Source organism: Perca flavescens, chromosome 8, assembly GCF_004354835.1.
Source record: "Perca flavescens isolate YP-PL-M2 chromosome 8, PFLA_1.0, whole genome shotgun sequence".
Lineage (NCBI taxonomy): Eukaryota > Metazoa > Chordata > Actinopteri > Perciformes > Percidae > Perca > Perca flavescens.
In genome coordinates this window covers 11141669-11161064 of record NC_041338.1, presented here as the reverse complement: position 1 = coordinate 11161064, position 19396 = coordinate 11141669, and the positions used below count along the sequence as shown (strand labels likewise).

The 19396-nt window shown below is 40.0% G+C and overlaps 1 protein-coding gene across 1 annotated transcript in view; it reads left to right on the top strand.

Annotated features, from left to right (window-relative positions):
* Positions 1-4831: 4831 nt before the first annotated feature.
* The window catches only part of LOC114559880 (aminopeptidase N), a 31679-nt gene continuing 17114 nt past the window's right edge, over positions 4832-19396 (top strand). Inside the window, exons 1-12 of the mRNA XM_028584874.1 lie at positions 4832-4887; positions 5244-5341; positions 6627-6743; positions 7236-7422; positions 7541-7683; positions 14115-14251; positions 15591-15717; positions 16582-16736; positions 16836-16949; positions 17069-17212; positions 17472-17537; positions 17687-17752. Coding sequence (XP_028440675.1) covers positions 4880-4887; positions 5244-5341; positions 6627-6743; positions 7236-7422; positions 7541-7683; positions 14115-14251; positions 15591-15717; positions 16582-16736; positions 16836-16949; positions 17069-17212; positions 17472-17537; positions 17687-17752 — 1362 coding nt within the window. The 5' untranslated portion in view covers positions 4832-4879. The remainder of the gene's footprint in view (positions 4888-5243; positions 5342-6626; positions 6744-7235; positions 7423-7540; positions 7684-14114; positions 14252-15590; positions 15718-16581; positions 16737-16835; positions 16950-17068; positions 17213-17471; positions 17538-17686; positions 17753-19396) is intronic.

Sequence of the window (19396 nt, the reverse complement as noted above, 5' to 3'; positions counted from 1 at the left end):
TTTCAGCGTATCGTAAATAGATGGCGACAGACTTTAAACACAAAATATTACTAACACCTAGTTGGCAATATTTCGGATTTAAAGCCAACTAGTGCAGTGCCAGTTACACTTGACATTGCAATTCCTTGGGTCCTGAGCAACACACCTGCCACGACGTAATTGCGTCACACCGGTGAAATACACTCAGGTTCACAGAAAAAAAGAGCAGACTTCACCATTAGCCAAGGTAGGCTACTGCCTGGGCCATTCATCCCTTCATTGCACTGTATTTGAATGAGCACAAATTCAATCATACAAATTTATGAAGCAACCTTTAATATATATCCTCCTTTCACATGAAAAATAATCATATTGTTAAAAGATTAAATAATCTTTTAGTACTTAGGCTCACGTGCCTCAGCGTATAAGCTCTACAGCTATAGGATCAATCACCTTGATCAGTTGTCTTAAAGTTTGGATCAACAACAGTACATTTCCAGGATAATTGCCTTACATTCGACTCACCTTCCATTCTGTGTTGTGCCATTCTCAAACTTCCTTCACTCCGGGACATAAAAACAAACTTCGAGCTAGTAAGCTACACACTGAAAATGAAAATTTGGATTGTGCTATAAGGCGGGTCTGCTTGGTTCTTTCAGGGAATGATTGTAAAGATTTATACAAAGAATATCTTTAACATTATGGCATTTGCTCTCTAACTGGGGCGTTTTGGAACCAATTGTGGCAGGATGGCTGTGGACAAACTAACGTTACACAGGGCAATTTGCTGGTAAGAGCAAATTACGTTTAACCATGTATCAAGCTAATTTAAATAGCTGACATAGCTAACTTCATTGAATGTTATATTTGGCATTTTCCTTTATTCATGAGTGCAAATGTTTCACCAAAACAAATTCCGTCCCAAGACCATGGTTCTGTTTGTTTGGGTTCGGCCTAGTTAATAGTTTGGGTTTACACTTTACAACACTTTTCACTCATCATCTTACCACTCATCCATCTGCTGCTGACATACTGATACCATTGATTAACATTCCTCATAACATCACTATGATTTTCTTGTATATTCAGTAAACACATTTTATACATTGTAGTTGCAAATTGTGTATCTCATGTCTTATGTCATGGGTCGTTATGACAGTAAATTTCAAGTTTTAAAACAACTATTTTAAAATGTCATCATAGAAAATGACTTTTGTACTGTATTCAATAAAAATCTTTCTATCAATGTAACAATTTGTTACATTTAGTTAGCACATTCAGCATACACAGCCTAGCTCATAGTAGGTTTTGACCTAGTCTTTTTTTTTTTTAAATGAATCTCACAAGGATCACCCACACCCAAAAATGTCTGTTTGGTCACTTAGCTACTCTATCAGTATACCTGCCTTCATGGCCACAACAGCAGAAACATAAAAATGTAAATATGTTTTAGAAAGAGTAGAAATCCTGTATAGTTTACGATACTGCTCAACATGAAGAAAACCGTCTTTGAATGAAGCTGCCACCTAGAATGTATGACACTCCAGAAGACCTTGCAGTATGTGTGTTCGTTTTCTGAAATTGCTAACAGACAGTTTAAAGGTTTGACTATAAACACTGTGAGATAAAGACAATAAAATCTTTGCGTCATACACATGTTACATACACAATTCTCAGCAGACATGCAGTGTTTTATGAACACCCACTAAAACATTATTGTAGATAATTCATCATTCTTATCACTCACTTCTGCGCAGATTTGTATCGACAGTTTTAACTTCCAACATTCCCATGAGTGCTGTTCAGTCCAATATATCATCTAGTAATGGGGAGAGACTCAATTGAGAGAGAGGGAGAGGAGGTCAGCAGTTAAATGCATTCACTTTTGTTGGTCATTCTGCATGCGATCTGAGACTCCGCATACCAGACGTACTTAGTTTTAATCAGACCTTTTACCATTTACATTATAGCGGTATTTTAAGTGACACTAAAGGGTGAAGAAGTAGTTTTAGTCTGCTTTCCTCTCCGTTATTCAGTTTAGATTTAACTGTGCGACTTTATCTGCTGTTTAGAAGGCCATGGGGAAAAGCTGCAGCGTTAGCAGGCTGTGCATTCTGTCCGTGGTCTTAGCCCTGGTCTCCATAGCAACCATTGTCACGTTGTGGACTATTGCCCTGACAGGAGGAGATGATGTCACAGCTCCTTGGGACAGGTAAGGACATTGGTTCTGGAAAAAGTTTGACACTTCTGTATCCTCGAGCGATGATAATGCAAATCTGCATGCATGCGATCTTTGGTCTCTGTTGACGCATTAAAAAGCAGCTGAAGACTCACCAATTTAAATTGGCTTTTGTCTTATGTTTATAATTTTAATTGTAAACTGGCTTTTGACTTGTGTTTTTAATTTTAAGTTTTCAAATTTCTATTTTCATTGTTACTTTATTTCTTTTTTGCTTGTTCACTTTACTGTTATTGGGTGTTATTTTTAAAACGTTCTCCTGTGAAGCACTCTGTCAATCCACCAATGACATTGCGACTATTGGTTCTCAAATACGTGGTGATAACAAAATAACATTTAGGCACCTAAACTTTGGTACCGGTACCCAACGTGACTTTTTTCGGCAGCTTACTTTATCTCTGTAAAAGAAATCAGAGTCAAATATTCGGCTCATGAGTCAACTACGGTCCACAACACACTGAATTTTTTTAAATAGAAAACATTACACTTAAAGCTATCGTGCGTAGCTTCTGTCTAAACCTATGAGGGATTCTAAGTGATGACAACAACACTATCGGTGTTTCCACATGATACAAGCCTTCTGTGATCGCACACACGCGCCCCCCACTCCTCCTCCACGCAGTTGCTAGTAGCCAAGGAGGAACACGGAGGATTCAAAAAACATGATGGACTCTTCAGAAGAGGTAATTATCTTCACTCGAATTTCTGCGCGGGAAAGTCACCAGACGACACAATCTTCTGGACATAGCCATACTGAGAAATACAGAGAGAGTTATGTGGAGGCCCTGACACACCAACCTGATTTTTGGCCTTTGGACAGTCTGGTGAGGTCAGTGACTCGAGTCTGTTCGGTGTGTTACGTGCCGTTGGCCTTCATTTTGGCCGACCTGACATGCTGGGTTGGAAGGCGGGCAGTCGGACTTAATGACCAATCTGATTGGTGGAGTGCTAACCCGGAAATGAGGAGCGGGATGACCATGACAAAATTGACGACAATCTTTTAAACTGACCTTTGTCGATCTAAAATGAAGACAGATTCAGCAACTGCATGGCCTATTTCTTTCTCAAAATGTTCTTAGAAACACATTTCGCGGAACTATCTTCATAAAATATGAGATCGTATTGCCTGGTTGTAAAATCCGAGAGCAGCCAGACCCACGTGACGCGTTCGTACAATCAGCTGCCAGTTAAAAAATGTTGGGTGACAATACAGATTAGCGCCGCCTGCTGTTACGGAGACGTATTACGTCTCGCGTACGCGCAGAACGTACTCTCAAGTTGGCGTCGCTTCGGTATGTTCAGAGGCACTTTTTTGACCAACTCGGGGAGGCAGTCAGTCTGACTGCCTTTTCTGCTTACGGTCGGCCGTCGGGTTGGTGTGTCAGAGCCTTTTTTTTAGCTTTGTAGCAACTCATTTGGCAATGACTTGAATGTAACGGACGTTCATTAACATTAAAAAGTTACGCACTAAAGCATTAATAAACTATTGTATACATTGTTAATGCTTTAGTGCGTAACTTTTTAATATATTAGGGCCGGATTGACTTATCATTCGGTCCGGATGTTATCAAAGTCCAGTCCTTGGTCCGGACTTTGAGAACAAAGAAACACTTCATAACCACAGAAGTCAGGGCACAGGTCTGTAGTCTGCTCTGGGGTGGACAGTGATGAAGAGGCCCTGGCTCCTGCTGAGGTAGGGGAAGTGGGGCTGGAGGGCTGGAGCTGGTGAATGGAGTCAAGGGGGGGTGACACAAGGACTATCCCATTGTTTTTCAAAATTACAGTAGAAGTTGTTGCGGTTGTTTGCCAGTGCAGGTTGTTGATGGAATGGGGGGCCTTTGATTTGTAGTTGGTGATCTGTCTGAGGCCCCTCCAGACAGAGAAAAGTAATTTTCATTGGCGAAGAACTGTTGATGGAGTCTTTTAGCATCTCTCACCACCTTGTTAAACCTGTACTTTGACTCTTTAAACCAGTCCCTGTGCCCACTCCTAAACGCCTCTTACTTCAGCAACCTTAGCTGTCTGAGTTTGGCTGTGAGCCGGAGCTTGTCATTATTGTACCTCACGGTGGTGCGTGATGGTACACAGCTGTCCGCACAGAATCTGATGTATGATGTCACAGCCTCTGTGTACTCATCCAGGCTGTTGGTTGCAGTCCTTAAAACATCCCAGTCTGTACAGTTCAACCACACCCGAAGATCGGCTACAGCTTCACTGGTCCACTTCTTAGATTTCCTCACAGGAACAGGTTTAAAAAGAAAATAAATATAAAGGAATCAGAACTCATTTTCAAAACTTTAATCAAACAACTGTTGCAAATTAGAATCGTTGCACAGGCAAGTATTTTGCATTTTCGTGACGTTTATTAGTCACACCCCCAGTGTGTAAAGGCCTTAACACAAAGTAAACACAAATGATGTCCATATGATTCCACGATCAAACTTGTGAGATAAATGACACAACATTATGGTTGTATGAATTATGACTGCTTGTGCTTGTGGGTTGCAAAGGGGAAACTGCATGATGTTGTTATAACACAAAGCATGTGACTTGGATTTTGCAGGCTTAACCGGCCACGGTGTGTCTTCTTTTAACCCAGAACACAACTGTTTCCTAACCTAAGAGTATTTTTTAACCCATGACGACAATCTTTATTGGAAAATGCTCATGTGGGTTGCTTTGAAAGGCACTGACAAATGAGATTTTTTTAATAGGTTATGAATTTTGTATTTGTGAATAAAGACATTCTGTATATATATCAATATTTATTCTTAATCAATAATACTTAAACCATACTATGGGATTTTTTTCAAATGTTTTGAAACATAAAACATTATGAATGCAGTCCCATATAATGTGAGAATCTCAAGATGTGTTATAATGATGACAGTTAATAACAATTTGACCTGCCTCTCATTTTCATTTCCTGCAGTGCTACTTTAGCGTTATGATATTAAGCCTTAAATGAGCATAGTAAATGCATAATTTTATTTAGTTGAGTGATCTTAGTGTTTATTCCCCTCAGCTATCGTCTCTCCAATGCTTTGGTCCCCGACTACTACAACATCACCCTGTGGCCTCGTCTCAGCTGTGACCCAAACACTGGCCTCTACATTTTTACAGGTGATTAATGGTGCTTCCCATTTATAACTGATCTTGTTAATTTTCTGTGCAATGCTGCAGAGTAAATGACTAACTACTTCATGCAGCTGCTGCTGTAGTGAATTTATTGTCAGTAATTTTTTCACAAATTTGTCAACTGGATCTTTTCTTGACAAAACAAAACAGTGTGACTTATACAGCAGCTGTACATCCTTAACTCTGCAGCAGGGTCACTCTGTTCTGTCAGTCTATCAATCTCCACTGAGTCCACTCCGTTACGTTGACAGCGCTGCACCCCAAACACACACGCGCGCGTCCACACACACACACACACACACACACACACACACACACACACACACACACACACACACACACACACACACAGAGCGCCATCTGTTGGTGAAACAGACCAATAGTTATCATGCATCTTAATGTTAAATAAATTCAAAGTCGGGGACACCCCTGCTGTGTACTGACCCTGCTGTGTGAAGTTAACTCTCCTGTTGTCCTTGGGTCAAATTTGACTCATTTTCAAAAAGTTTCTATGTCAGAAATTTAGGTTTCATTTGACCAAATTGTCCAAAAAAAACGTGGATGGTTCCATAAAACGCTCTTCACAAGTAAAATAAATGATCAGTTCACTACTTTCATTTAATGTTTGTGTTTTATTCAATTTGTATAGCATTTGAAGAAAAAAAATGGATAACATTGAAAAAAAAAAAAAAACATTTTTAAAAGCGCAGAACAAATCGACAAAAATATTGTAAAAAGTGACAAAAAACATGTAAAAAATTTTGACAAAAACATTAGGTATAGCAACAAAAGAAAAGAAATTTTTAATTAAAAATTTTGACCCAGAAAAACTAAAAGTTGTATGTTTGACAGGACGACAACACAAGGGTTAAGAAGGGTCTGGAGTTTTGAAATTGTTGTGGGGACATTACAGTCAAAGGTCCCACATAATAAAGAAAACTTACATCCACAGTCTTCACATACACAGAAGGTTTGAGTACATAAAAGCTTTTCTGTTGGTTATTTCAGCCAACAACATACCAAGAACTGTAACCTAGCTGAAGGTGGTTCTATGGCAAAACAACCCCATAGGACGTCATATGCAGCTTTAAATCTGACTAGCTCGTTGTTACACACATTTTCTGATAGATGGAGCAGGAAGAAAAGAGAAAGGATATTCTTTTCTCACACTTTGGGGGTCTCTAGACATGTTATGTTAAAAAGCCATGAAAAAGTGTGTTTTGCATAATATGTCCCCTTTTACTGTCTGATATTTCCATGCATTCACCAGGCCAATGCACTATGGAGTTTGAGTGTGTGAAAGAAACAAATCTGATCCTAATCCACTCCAACAAACTCAATTACACCAAGCTGGACAACATGCACATTGCCAGGCTCATCGCTTCAGGTACAGTGCACGCAAACACACACAGACACACACACACACACATTCAGATGGAGAGGGGGTTGTATGATTTTTATGTATGAAAAGTGCTATATAAATACAGTCTGATTGATTTATCCGGAGGGAGCTTGGAGCTGAAAATGGATGGATGGATGAAGTAGAAAAAACAGATCACATCATTTAGGCGTATTGCCTCCACATTTGACCAATTTAATTTTTTTTTTTTAAATTTGCTCTTTAATTTTCAAACTAGATTTTATGTCTCACATCTAAAACTGTATTCATGCTGCACAACGCAAGCTGCAAGTTCACAGCAGTTGATGGTGAATCTGTGATGAATACAGCTTAAAACATGTTGCTGCTAGTAATGAATACGTGCAAGACACATTGAAACAAAGTATTATTTATTTATTTATTATTATTAATAATAATTTACATTTTTGTCACAATATTCCCATGTCACTTTCCTCCCCATCAATTCTATTTTTTCCCCAGGCGGTGGGTCTGCTCCCAGTATTAAGTCTACCTGGCTGCAGCCTGAGACCCAGTATCTGGTTATCCAGCTGAATAGTAAATTAACTCAGAAACACAAGTACCAGCTGTACACTAATTTCACTGGAGAACTAGCTGATGACTTGGCTGGCTTTTACAGGAGTGAATATGAAGAAGATGGAATCCGAAAGTAAGTTCTCTATTCTGTGTCCCACGATATCTATATTTAGATGTGTTTTGGTGAGCTAAATTTCTACATTGTGTTACAGTAATAGGCATTGTGTTCAGAATCTTTTTTTCATTCTCAGGATTGTTGCCACTTCTCAGATGCATCCAACTCATGCAAGAAAGACCTTTCCCTGTTTTGATGAACCAGCAATGAAAGCTGTTTTTTATATAACTCTAATCCACCCCCCTGGAACTGTAGCCCTGTCCAATGGCATGGAAGGAGGTCAGTACAGTCTACATGTATCAATACAGAGCTGTATTTTCATAAAACAACACATATACAATAGATACGCAGCAAGTAACTTGGTCTACAGAGTTTTTAAAGTTCCATACCCAGTCATGCTCATTTCAGGCAGTGTTGTAGTTTGTAGACGGTCTCTAAGCACTCGTCTTACTGCTGTCTCAACACCGGAACTAAACAGATGTATGAATTAGCACAACTTTCATGCATTTCTTTCACATCTACTGCAGTCAGATTCACTGTGTTCACTCGGAAGGAATCACTTCAGATGGGTAGGCACTTTTAAAGGGATATTTTACCATTGGGAAGATGAATATATCTTTAAAGGGGTTAAGTTGAATATGACATAAAATGTCATAGTTCATAAATGACAGTTTGGTGGGTAAATAGGACATACATAGAACCTCAAAATCCCATTGACACATCTTTCCTCTGCAAATCTCACAAATTGAAACTGCCTCTGAAAACGGGCAGATCTCTTCTTCCTCATTTGGCTCTAGTCTCTAGTCTTTGTCATGCCCCAACATTTACAAAGGCTACACAACTGACCTGAGATCAGGTAGCCTTCTGAATCTAGGTCGCGCAGATCTCTGCTATTCCATTACAAAATTCACTTCTGAGACTTTTTTATGCGAGAACTCAACTATGTAAAGCTCAAATATGGGCCGTTTTACGAAAATTGATGGCTAATTGCAAATTTTATCCGACTGTGTGTCAGAGTTCAGCGGCTGGTGCTGCCTGGGTTGCTACATCGCCACCCGGCCTGTCCTCCTTCACAGACCTCGGCCCGCTGTGAGCTAGATAGAGACTACCAAATGCTGCTTGCCTGACAGAGCTCCAGGGCCTGCAGCTCAATTTTCTCCCTCCCCCCTTCCTGCTAAATCACCGGTGTGTGTGGGTGACCCCCTTGTTACGCCCGCAATCTCTTACCGCAGCTTCCAGTTAATCTTATAATGGATATGTGTGTTGAGTTATTTAAACAAACGATCGGGGAAATAAACGCCTCTTGTCAGGTGAGCAGGAGTCCATCAATGAGAGCTAGCTAGCCTCCTCCCAACGAGACTTCTGAAATTCACAAAAATGCATTAAATTGAAATTGGAGTGTTAGCTAAGCTTTGTAAGACCTTTTGGTAGCTGTGATATACATGCCATGACGAAATTCAAAGTGTAAATATACTATAGTTATGCCGAACGTGTAGCTAGCTAGCCGCTATCTTTACCCATTAGATTAGGGTGACCAGATTTCCTGGAGCTAAAACCGGGACACTTTGCGCGTGACCGTAGTGTGTTTGTGCACGCACACGCTTTTTAACGTGAACATGTGTCAGCCCTGTTCAGACACAGACACAGACAGTAACTTCATTATTTTTATCCTAGGCTCCTCGTCTAATAATAAGTGTTTTTTCCATTGAAATTAACAAAATTGCAGTAACAGCCTTTTTCAGTTTAGTGTGAGATTTATGTTGAGATTTTTTCTAAAAAAGATTTTTTTAAGTGTTATTTATTCCAATAACAGCAAAGTAATTAAAATGATTTATTGAAAATTTTGAGCATTAAACACTTAATTTCCTGCATTCTGGTGAATTTTTTTGCACCTATTTCTACCTTTTTCTGAATCAATGTATGCTGCAAATATCTTCATTTAAAGAGAAACAGATTACAATCCAAATATAAAAACATAATGGAATATATTGCAGTAAGGCTGTCAGGCATTCTGTATTGCTTTCTACTATGTATTCTCCTTTGGATGGACTTTTCTAATTATATCTGAGTCAGCACACATGTAGCCTATAGGCATCATTTACTCTTACCTCCTGTTTTGCGTCTTTTGTTGGTTAAGTAACCTCCTTAATGTGCATATGACAATTATTCACCTCAATGATACATTCATTCATTTTAATTTATTAATAAACCCCTGGACTGTAATATTTTAGATGTTTGAGCAAGATTTACTGCTCTTGTCCAAAACTTTGTGCACATTCAAAGTATATAAACACAGTAGTGTTCTCTGTGATTTGGAGGAGTCGTGATATTTTGAGAAAAATAAAGTGATAAAAGGCAATTACAAGAATAAAATCACAAGCTATATTTCAGAAAATAATCTATACCTGCACAATAGTCTGCTGTGCATTACGTGATTGCTCTGCTGAAACGGTAGATCTCAGACCTTCTAACAGACACAGAGCCCTGTTTGGGTCTCTGGTCTCTGAATGAGACAAATTGTTTAGCTATGGAAGTGGCTGTACGCTGCTCTACGTCGGAGGTGGAAAACCGAAACTAAAGAAATACACGGAGCACAAACGAAACACATCTGCCGCAGCATGATCACAGCTGAGCGCGTCCATGAACCTGAAGCTGCGCTGCATTTTACAGAGAGAGTGGACACTAAGCAACCCACAGGTCTGCTTCAGAGCTCCGTGTGTTTGAGTCTGAACCGTAGACTGGAAACGTCACATCACGGGAACTTCAAACTAAATCATTAGTATTGCGCTCCTAAACTTTGTGTTGATGGCATCACTGTATTAGACTTATTTGGCTACGATTCCTCCGAAAACTTCACCCCTTTCACAGCTTTCCTCACGGAGAGACGGTTGCTAGGTGATAGGCAACAAATACAGCATGGTCGGACCCCGCACGTAGCTGCCCGTTCTATTCGCCTCGGAAAAATAAACTGGACAAAGTTACAATCGGGGCTACACTCAAAACATTTGGGGCTGAAGACACGGCAAAATCGGCTGACGCCGCTCCTGGTGTAAACCGGGACATTTTAGCGTCCCGACAGGCTTTTGTCGGGACTTGGGACAAGCAATTAAAAATCGGGACTGTCCCGGTCAAACCGGGACGTCTGGTCACCCTACATTAGATTGAAGGGACATTAGCAGCTAACAAAACCTCTCATATTCACAAAAATGCATTAAATTGAAATCGGACACAACTGTTAGCTTTATAAGACCTTGGGGAACCTGTAATATAAGTGGCGTGACGAAATTCAAATTGTAAATGTACTATAGTTATGCTGAAAGTGTAGCTAGCTAGCCGCAATCTTTTCCCATTGTATTGAATGGGACACATAGCTAGCTAGCTGCTCCTCCTAACTAGACCCCTCACGTTCACAAAAATGCCTTAAATTGAAATCTGACACAACTGTTAGCTTTATAAGACCTTGGGGAACCTGTAATATAAGTGGCGTGACGAAATTCAAACTGTAAATATACTATAGTTATGCCGAAAGTGTAGCTAGCTAGCCGCAATCTTTTCCCATTGTATTGAATGGGACACATAGCTAGCTAGCTAGCTGCTCCTCCTAACAAGACCCCTCACGTTCACAAAAATGCCTTAAATTGAAATCGGACACAACTGTTAGCTTTGTAAGACCTTGGGGCGGCTGTGACGAAATTCAAACTGTAAATATATTGCAGCTGCCCAGCTCTGCAGAGCCTCGAGCCCTGGGAGTGCAGTAATCCACAAACGGTGACTTTGCCCTGGGTATGGAGCCCGGCAGGCTGCTGCTTTCTCGTCAGACTGTGTGGTGCTCCTAAAGTCCAACACGTCTTACCAAATTTGCAATTAACCATACATTCTCGTAAAACTGCCCATATATGAGCTTTATATAGTTGATTTCTCGCATAAAAAAGTCTCAGAAGTGAATTTGTTAACAAAACATTGCAGTGTCTGGAATATGAGACCTGCTGTCTCGTCTCTAATGTGTGTGTATGGGGATTCGCTCAACCAATCAGTGCACAGCTCATCTAAATATTCATGAGCATACCATATTTGGAAGAAAAGCTCTTGTTACAAATAGGGCCAAAACACATGGATGCATGAGGGCCAATAAATTATCAACCAGGCCATTTTCAGCCAACCAATGTAACATACCCCCATTAGGAGACGTTAAGGAACAGTGTGAAATACCCTATATAATCATTCTATCACCCCTTTTAAATTGGATCACTAATGTAGTAGAAATGCGAATTATTTATAGAAATTGGTGGCTTCTAGGCCGAGAAAAGCCAGAAAATGTGTTTTTGGCTCATGTGAAAAACATCAAATCCCGGAATGCACTTGCGTCGCTGCTTTAGAGTATACTCCCAAGCCACGCCTACCGTTTACAGACAGACAGACAGACAGTGAGACAGTCAACTCAACTCAAGTGTGTTTTATTGTAATTTCAACCATATACACAAAACAACGTTTCACCGTGGCTCAAGCGGTGTTACACATTCAAAAAATATCAAAATGACATATGAAACAGGCTACATTTAGTGCACATACATTATAGGCTCCGTAAAGTTCAGCTAACGCATACTAGCATTAGGCTAGCGCTTGGTGGGCTGTAAACACCGAGAATAAACACAGCCGTACATTTGCGTGGAATGTAGAATGGTCGGCAATGGTTTGCCCTGTTTCAGTCCCCTGGGTGCAAACTGTAGCAGGAGGATAACATGGTGTAGGCAGCACCGATTGTTTTAGTTTTTTTCGCTACTGACAGCACTCCAAATTTACAAACAACAGAGCTACGTGTTGAAATTGACCGGAATTCTCCTTTAAAGGTCCCATGACATGGTGCTCTTTGGATGCTTTTATATAGATCTTAGTGGTCCCCTAATCTGAAGTCTCTTTCCCGAAATTCAGCTTTGGTGCAGAACTACAGCCACTAGAGCCAGTCCCACAATGAGCTTTCCTTAGGATGTGCCATTTCTGTGTCTGAAGCTATTGAGGAGGAGAGTGGGAGGGGCAAGGTGGAGGGTGGGGGTGTGGCCTTGACCAACTGCCACTTTTCTTGTTTGAAAGCCATAATGTCTCTCTCTCATGGGTTGGCCAAATTCTCTGGGCGGGCAAAGCAGAGAAAGGGGGAGGTAACCTTGCTTGTTATGACCTCATAACAAGCAGATTCCAAAACGGCTCATCTGAGCTTTCCTTTTCTCAAAGACAGAGCAGGATACCCAGGGCTCGGTTTACACCTATCCCCATTTCTTGCCACTGAGGGACCATAGACAGGCTGGGGGAACTCATATTAATGTTAAAAAACCTCATAAAGTGAAATTTTCATGCCATGGGACCTTTAAGTCTGTCATCCTCAGAAAGCTCTCCAACTGTGGCGCTGCTTCATCTGCCACTAAAGGGGCTTTCAAACAGTCTGATTTAACAGTAAGAGGGTGATCAAGAATGTGATCTGTAGCTAAGTTTCCATCCACTTTTCAATCGAATTATCTGAAGTTCCGTAAAAAAAACTCATCCGAATAAAGCTGGTGAAAATGTGTTTCCATCCAACAGCTTTAAAGTGAATACAAACCTGTGCGTAATGACGTCATATACTGTTTTGCGATTAAATTGGTATATCAAATTGATTTGAGACATTTTAAGGTGTTTCCAATCATTTTTGCACTGAATTGCACAACATTCAAGCAAACCTTTGCGAACAAAGTTTTACTAGACAAAAGTAGTTGTTGTTAATATTAGAAGCCAAGGAAGCTACAATGGGCCTTTGGCCGAGGATCTGATCCAGCTCATCAAAAAGGTGCAACTTGCCTTTTATTTTCCCTCCGGCACCGGTGCGAGACAAGTCTCTTTTTTTGAGACATGCATTGCTGTTTGAGCGCCTTCCATTTACTCCGGAGGACGTCCCACGGCTTGTCCTAACCTTTGTTGGTCATTTCCTTCGTGAGTTCCTGATAAATTATTTCTTAGATTTTTGCTATCTAAAATAGCCGTTATATTTTGCTCGTAAATTAAATTCAAAAAGTCTCTTGTCTTCTCGTTCGTCCACTTACATCTGTCTTTGTTGATACCTGTCATGTGTGCAAACAGAGCGGAAATACTGGCGGAAATTAACTAAAACTTCTTCTTCGTTTTGTGGCGGGTTGTAACCATAAAATGACCTAAAACTTAATCGTAATTCATGCAAATAACGTTTCCATCAGCGTTTATCGCATAAGCCGTATATCGATCTAGAGAAAATCCGATGAGACCGAACTTATTTCCTTTGAGTATTTCGAATTTTACTGTTTCCATAAGGCATTTTTCATTCAATATCACTTAATTCGGATAAAATCGTGTGGATGGAAACATAGCTTGTAGCCCATTTTCACTGCAGGTTGCACGATCTGTTCTCAAAAACTGCTGCAGTTTTTTAATCAGTGTTGCATAGGGTGGATCCCAGTTGCTTCTCCACTTGTCTTCAGGGAGGAAAACAATGTGTGAGCTCTACCTTTTGAAGATGTGTCTGACCAAATGTCAGGCAGTATAAACTTCACTTGCAGATTCAGGTTCAGTTTATTCAGATGATAGAGCATTCTCCAAAAAAATGTTTTGTCCAAAATGGAAATGTGTTACTTTAATGTTCATCCAAATGCTATTTAAATAAATATATAGTTGAATAGAGTCTGTTTTACTGTGTGTATGTGTATTTTCAGATATTGTTAACACCACTATTGATGGAGTAGCTGTGACAAAGACCAAGTTTGAGCCCACCAAGAAAATGTCCACCTATCTACTGGCCATTGTCGTCTCTGACTACTCACACCTCAGTGCTACACAAGGAGAAACTCTGGTAACTATGACATTACTGATATATCCTTTTCATCACTTATGCAGTAGCTCTCAAACTGGGGGTGCTTTAATGGTGCTTACCTAAAGTTAAATAGATCCCTTACACAGAAGACATACGTTTTTTTATTGCAGTAATTGCTGAAGCAGAGCCATCACTTTTTGTTAAAAATCCCACTGATATTTTTCTGCAATGACTAGTCAAAGTGTCTGCCATGAAAAAGGAAGAACAAAAACATTAGTAAGGCTATCAAAATTCTGGTTAGCAAACTTCATGTACAAGATGAAGAAATGTCTGACAGGTAGTAAATAAAAAACTAATGATGCTCAAAAAGAAAACACATTGGTCAAGTATCTTGCTCAAAAGTTCACCTTTTGTCTTTTACTTGTGAAATTGGTAGTTCAGGCAAAGTTAACCTGCATCCTCAACTATTTATACCAAATTTTAATTTAACGTCTATCTGGCCAGCCAGTAGTTGTTGACATATCTTGTCAGAAACAAAGTAATGGATGTCAGAATGGATATACCAGCCAGTCAGCTGACAATCAGTGCCAGCTTTAAGATTAATAGTTCAATAAGTAGAGATCAATTGGAAGTTTATAACATTTCTTGAGGTTAGCAACAGAGTGATTAGACCCCTTCAGCGTAATGCCTTAATATAGGCCAATGAAGATAGAAGATAGAATCCCCCGGGTCTAGATGCTGGATGGTGGTGGTGGTGGTGGAGTAAACCCAGCGGACAAGAGATGAAACCAGTTGAATCTCCTGGATAATCCTGAGGAATAAGGTGGTGATGGGGATGTGGTGAGTTGCGCAATCATATGAAAGACAGAATGACAGAAAAGCAGCGTCTGGGGACTGATTGGCTTGAGGAAGGTTGGAAGAAAGATCATTGGCCATAAGAATTGTGAAAGGGATTTTGGCTGTGGGGGACAGAGTAGATTGAATTTGTAAAATTAACAGGAATTCCCATTAAAAAGAAAAATGAGAGGGAAAATTGTACTTATTGAACTTCCACTAAAGCTTCATATTGTGAGACAAAAATATATGTCATGATTAGGGTAGCACCAATTACAAGCAATGACTATTTTTACTATCAATAATTTGTTGATTCATTTCAAATGATGAATGAACAGGATGAATTGTTTTGTTCAACGGAGTATTAGGGCCGGGCATAAGGAGAAAAATGAGAGGAGGAAGATTTATTTAAACTTTTAACTTTGCATTGATGAAATTGGATTGTTATATATCGATCTAGATCAATGTATCATTAAACTAATATTTTGTATTAGCTTTACGAACATATTTACACATCGGTCTTTTAAAAACTTTGTGTGTACAGATCCGTATCTGGGCTCGCAGGAAAGCCATTGAGCAAAGACAGGCAAACTATGCCCTCAATGTGACTGGACCCATACTGGACTTCTTCCAGTTGTACTATGACATCTCCTACCCTCTGAACAAGTCAGGTGAGCCGGCTTTTATAATCTTGGTTAATTGTTATCTGATGTTGTAACTGCAATTGTTAAAAAAAAAAAATAATAGATTTGCCTACGTCTACTATCAAATACAACAACTCTCCCTGAAATCTCATCCATTTAGTCTTTACTGTAACATATCTCACCCTCTTCAAGAGACAGGTAAATCTCATGAAATAGGCAATACGTTCCATATTTTATCGTGGATAAAAAATTTGCTGGAATGTCACTCCAGCTTTTATGGGTCTTGTTTACTCATATTACAAAACACCTTGATTTTGAGATATGCTTCACTGCGATTCCTGCTGCCATCCCAGAATGGCAGGGTTGTTGGAATACTGCTCTGCTCTCCCTGCGTAGCTAGAGGGAAGTGAGTAAATGTTTTTTGTAATTTCAGTCAGACAACTCGCATTTGAAATGTTTATTATAACAGCAGAACATTGTGTTTGGCGGCCAGACTCTGATCTCATCACTCCCCTCGGACTGGGTTAACATGAGATACTGGGGAGTGATAATAAGTAGCTTCCCCCTGACCAGAGCCTGCAGGTGGATGCTGGGGTGGTGGTGGGGTTGAAAGGAGGCAGCAATTCAGGTGCAGGGCACCAGCAGCATTCACAAGGCAGAGATGTGGAAATTGTGCAGCTTAAATAGACCGCCAAATTGAGGGAGTGTGTTTGGTAAATGATAGGGAGAGTGAAGCATGTCACGTGTGTATACAGCAGTGCAGCTTGAGTTGACTGCCTGAACTTGCTCATAGGCGTCGCACCATTAGGTATGGATGAACTACATTTTTTCCAAGTTTTGGGGTACATTGCCGTGACTTTAAGTTCAGTTTCTTTAACCTGCTCTCTACAGATCAAATCGCTCTGCCAGACTTCTATTTTGGTGCAATGGAGAACTGGGGTTTGGTGACATACAGAGAAACCAACCTTCTCTATGACCCTGTGACCTCCTCCAACAGAAATAAGGAGACCACTGCCACCATCATTGCTCATGAACTAGCACACATGGTAAAAAATAATTTCTTTTAATTTAATTTTGAATTGCATCTATTGATTGATTTACTCATTAATGAATCTACAAACGGAATGATGTCCTCTCTGGTGCAGTGGTTTGGTAACCTGGTGACTCTGCGCTGGTGGAATGAGGTCTGGCTGAACGAGGGCTTTGCTTCATATGTGTCTTACCTAGGAGCAGACCACGCTGAGCCTGCATGGAACTTGGTGAGAACACAATGTTCTGTGCACTTGGACTTGACACTTGACACTACATACATTTCTGTCACCACCTATGCTCATCATATGAAATCTTAATACATTTTCTGTCTATCTTTTTGCTCCAGAAAGACTTGATAATACTTGATGACGTCCACAGGGTGTTTGCAGTCGATGCCTTGACCTCCTCTCATCCTCTGTCTTCTAAAGAAGACAGTATTATCCTACCAAGCCAGATCAGTGAGCAGTTTGATGCCATATCTTACAGCAAGGTACACAGACATTAACAAAATGTTCTTACATAATACATTACAGCATTAACATGTCTACATTGCCTGTCACAGTGTGCAACAGAGGCCAGAAAATGAACTTTAAAAACCTGAAATTACAGCAACTGGCAAAGTAATCATTGAGTTACTAGCATTGTTCAACTACTGTACATTGTATTGTATATATTCTGTTATACGTAAACTGATTGATTGATCGATAGATTGATCCCTTGCCTCTGTTTGTTTTTCTGTGGCTCCGCAGGGTGCAGCAGTGTTGAGGATGCTGTCCGATTTCCTCTCAGAACAAGTCTTTGTCAAGGGACTTAATGTATGTTTCTCTGTATTTTTGTTGGCATAATAACATAATACTGTATGTATATTTTGGTGTCGAGCTAAATATCCCCAATTATTTAGCCACAGGAAAAAAGTAATTATGACAGGATGAGGAAATTGATTGTGGATTTATTTTGTCTTCAGAGTTACCTCAAACACTTTGCCTACAGTAACACAGTAGGAGATGACTTGTGGCACCATCTACAAATGGTAAGAGGGAAGATCCTGCCATCATATTTTCTTTAAAAAATATATCATTTTTATATTTAGCTGCAATTGCAACATGTGGTGCTACTATTTTCCTGCCGGCGTGAAGCCTACGCCAGGGCAAATGCAGTTTTTATGGTAATTTCCAGGCTCCGAGCTAACATGTTTCTGCCAAGATGGGTAACAGGCTGTGTTTATGCTTATGCTGCTGATTTTTTTGCTTATTTTGGTATAAAATTGTATTTGCGTACAAACCTGTTCAAAAAACCTCAAGGTATGTACATAGAACTCACCTGAGTGAACTCAACTGAGTATTGGAAATATCATCCAATTTGGTCATTAATTATCTAATTCTTCAAACATGACACCAGGTTTATTGGTTACTGTTTCTAAACACTTGTAAATATCCAAATCCCATTTTGTATTTGTTTGTATAATGACATATGGACTGTTAATTTTTAGGACTAATATTTAGCATATGGACTTGTTTATGTTTATTGGACTTTAAAGCCTTCAAAAATTCTTTTCAAATATTAATAGTTTCCTTCAGCTGATATGCGCTATAACCGGCGGATGTCCCAGTGGCTGCAGCGCCAACATATATCACAGAATATGTCATTCTATGAATGACAGCTTATATGGGGCGATGTATATTAATATTGGGGTGTTGTGTATTTATATTTTGGAACTTTGTTGCTTCAAGAAGGTGAAAGTAATTTTTTCCTTTTTCAAAAAAGTTAATCTCTCTCCGCTGTTTCACCTGATGCTGCAAATGTAATGCAAATATAAAAGCTGCAAGCAGCGTTGGACGGGGCCTTGCACCTCCTTGCGTGTCTGGGTTACTGCCGGACGCCGCTCCATTTGCCCGTGTATTTGCACGACCGTCGGTCATCACAAACGTTCACCAATGAAAAAGGAACTGTCTACAGAGTTCAATGATACCTCACACAATAGTCTACATCAAACGGTTCAAAAGCCATAAAAGGGGGCGTGGCCTGAGTACATGGGCGTGGTTAAAGTATAGGGGGCGGCTCAGTATCACATGTAGACCACACATGTAAGTTTTATGTAAATCGGATGATGTTTGTCATATAAGGCGGATTTCCTGTTGCCAGCGGGGGGCGCTATGACCAAATGTCAATTTTGGCTAAAAGATGTCCTCAGGCTTGGACCTTTGTCAATTGTGAGAAATTTCGGGCAGATATGACAATGTACACTAAAGTTACAACAACTTCTTCATTCATCGATAAATGCTCGAAATGGCCGCCACACCCACACCGTTGGACGAAAAGTTTTGCTTTTGAGAACTTTTCATCATTGAGGTCTTTAGATAACACAGACCGAATTTGAAGATGATCGGATGAAATATCCCAGAGAAGTTCATTAAAGTATAGCACCTATAGTTTTGGGCCTAGTTTCTGTTGCCACTAGGGGGCGCTATAACTTTGAGTCAATATCGGCCTGTAGATATCCTCAGGGTCCTCTTATGAATCCTGAAAAGTTTCAAGCCAATTGTACACTCAAGTTAGACCCACTTCCTGTTTCGATGGCCCTCTATAACTTGCGCATTTCAAAATGGCGGACTTCCTGTTACGTTAAGGGTATGGCTCCAATGAGCTTTTTTGTACGTCTTGACATGCTACATAT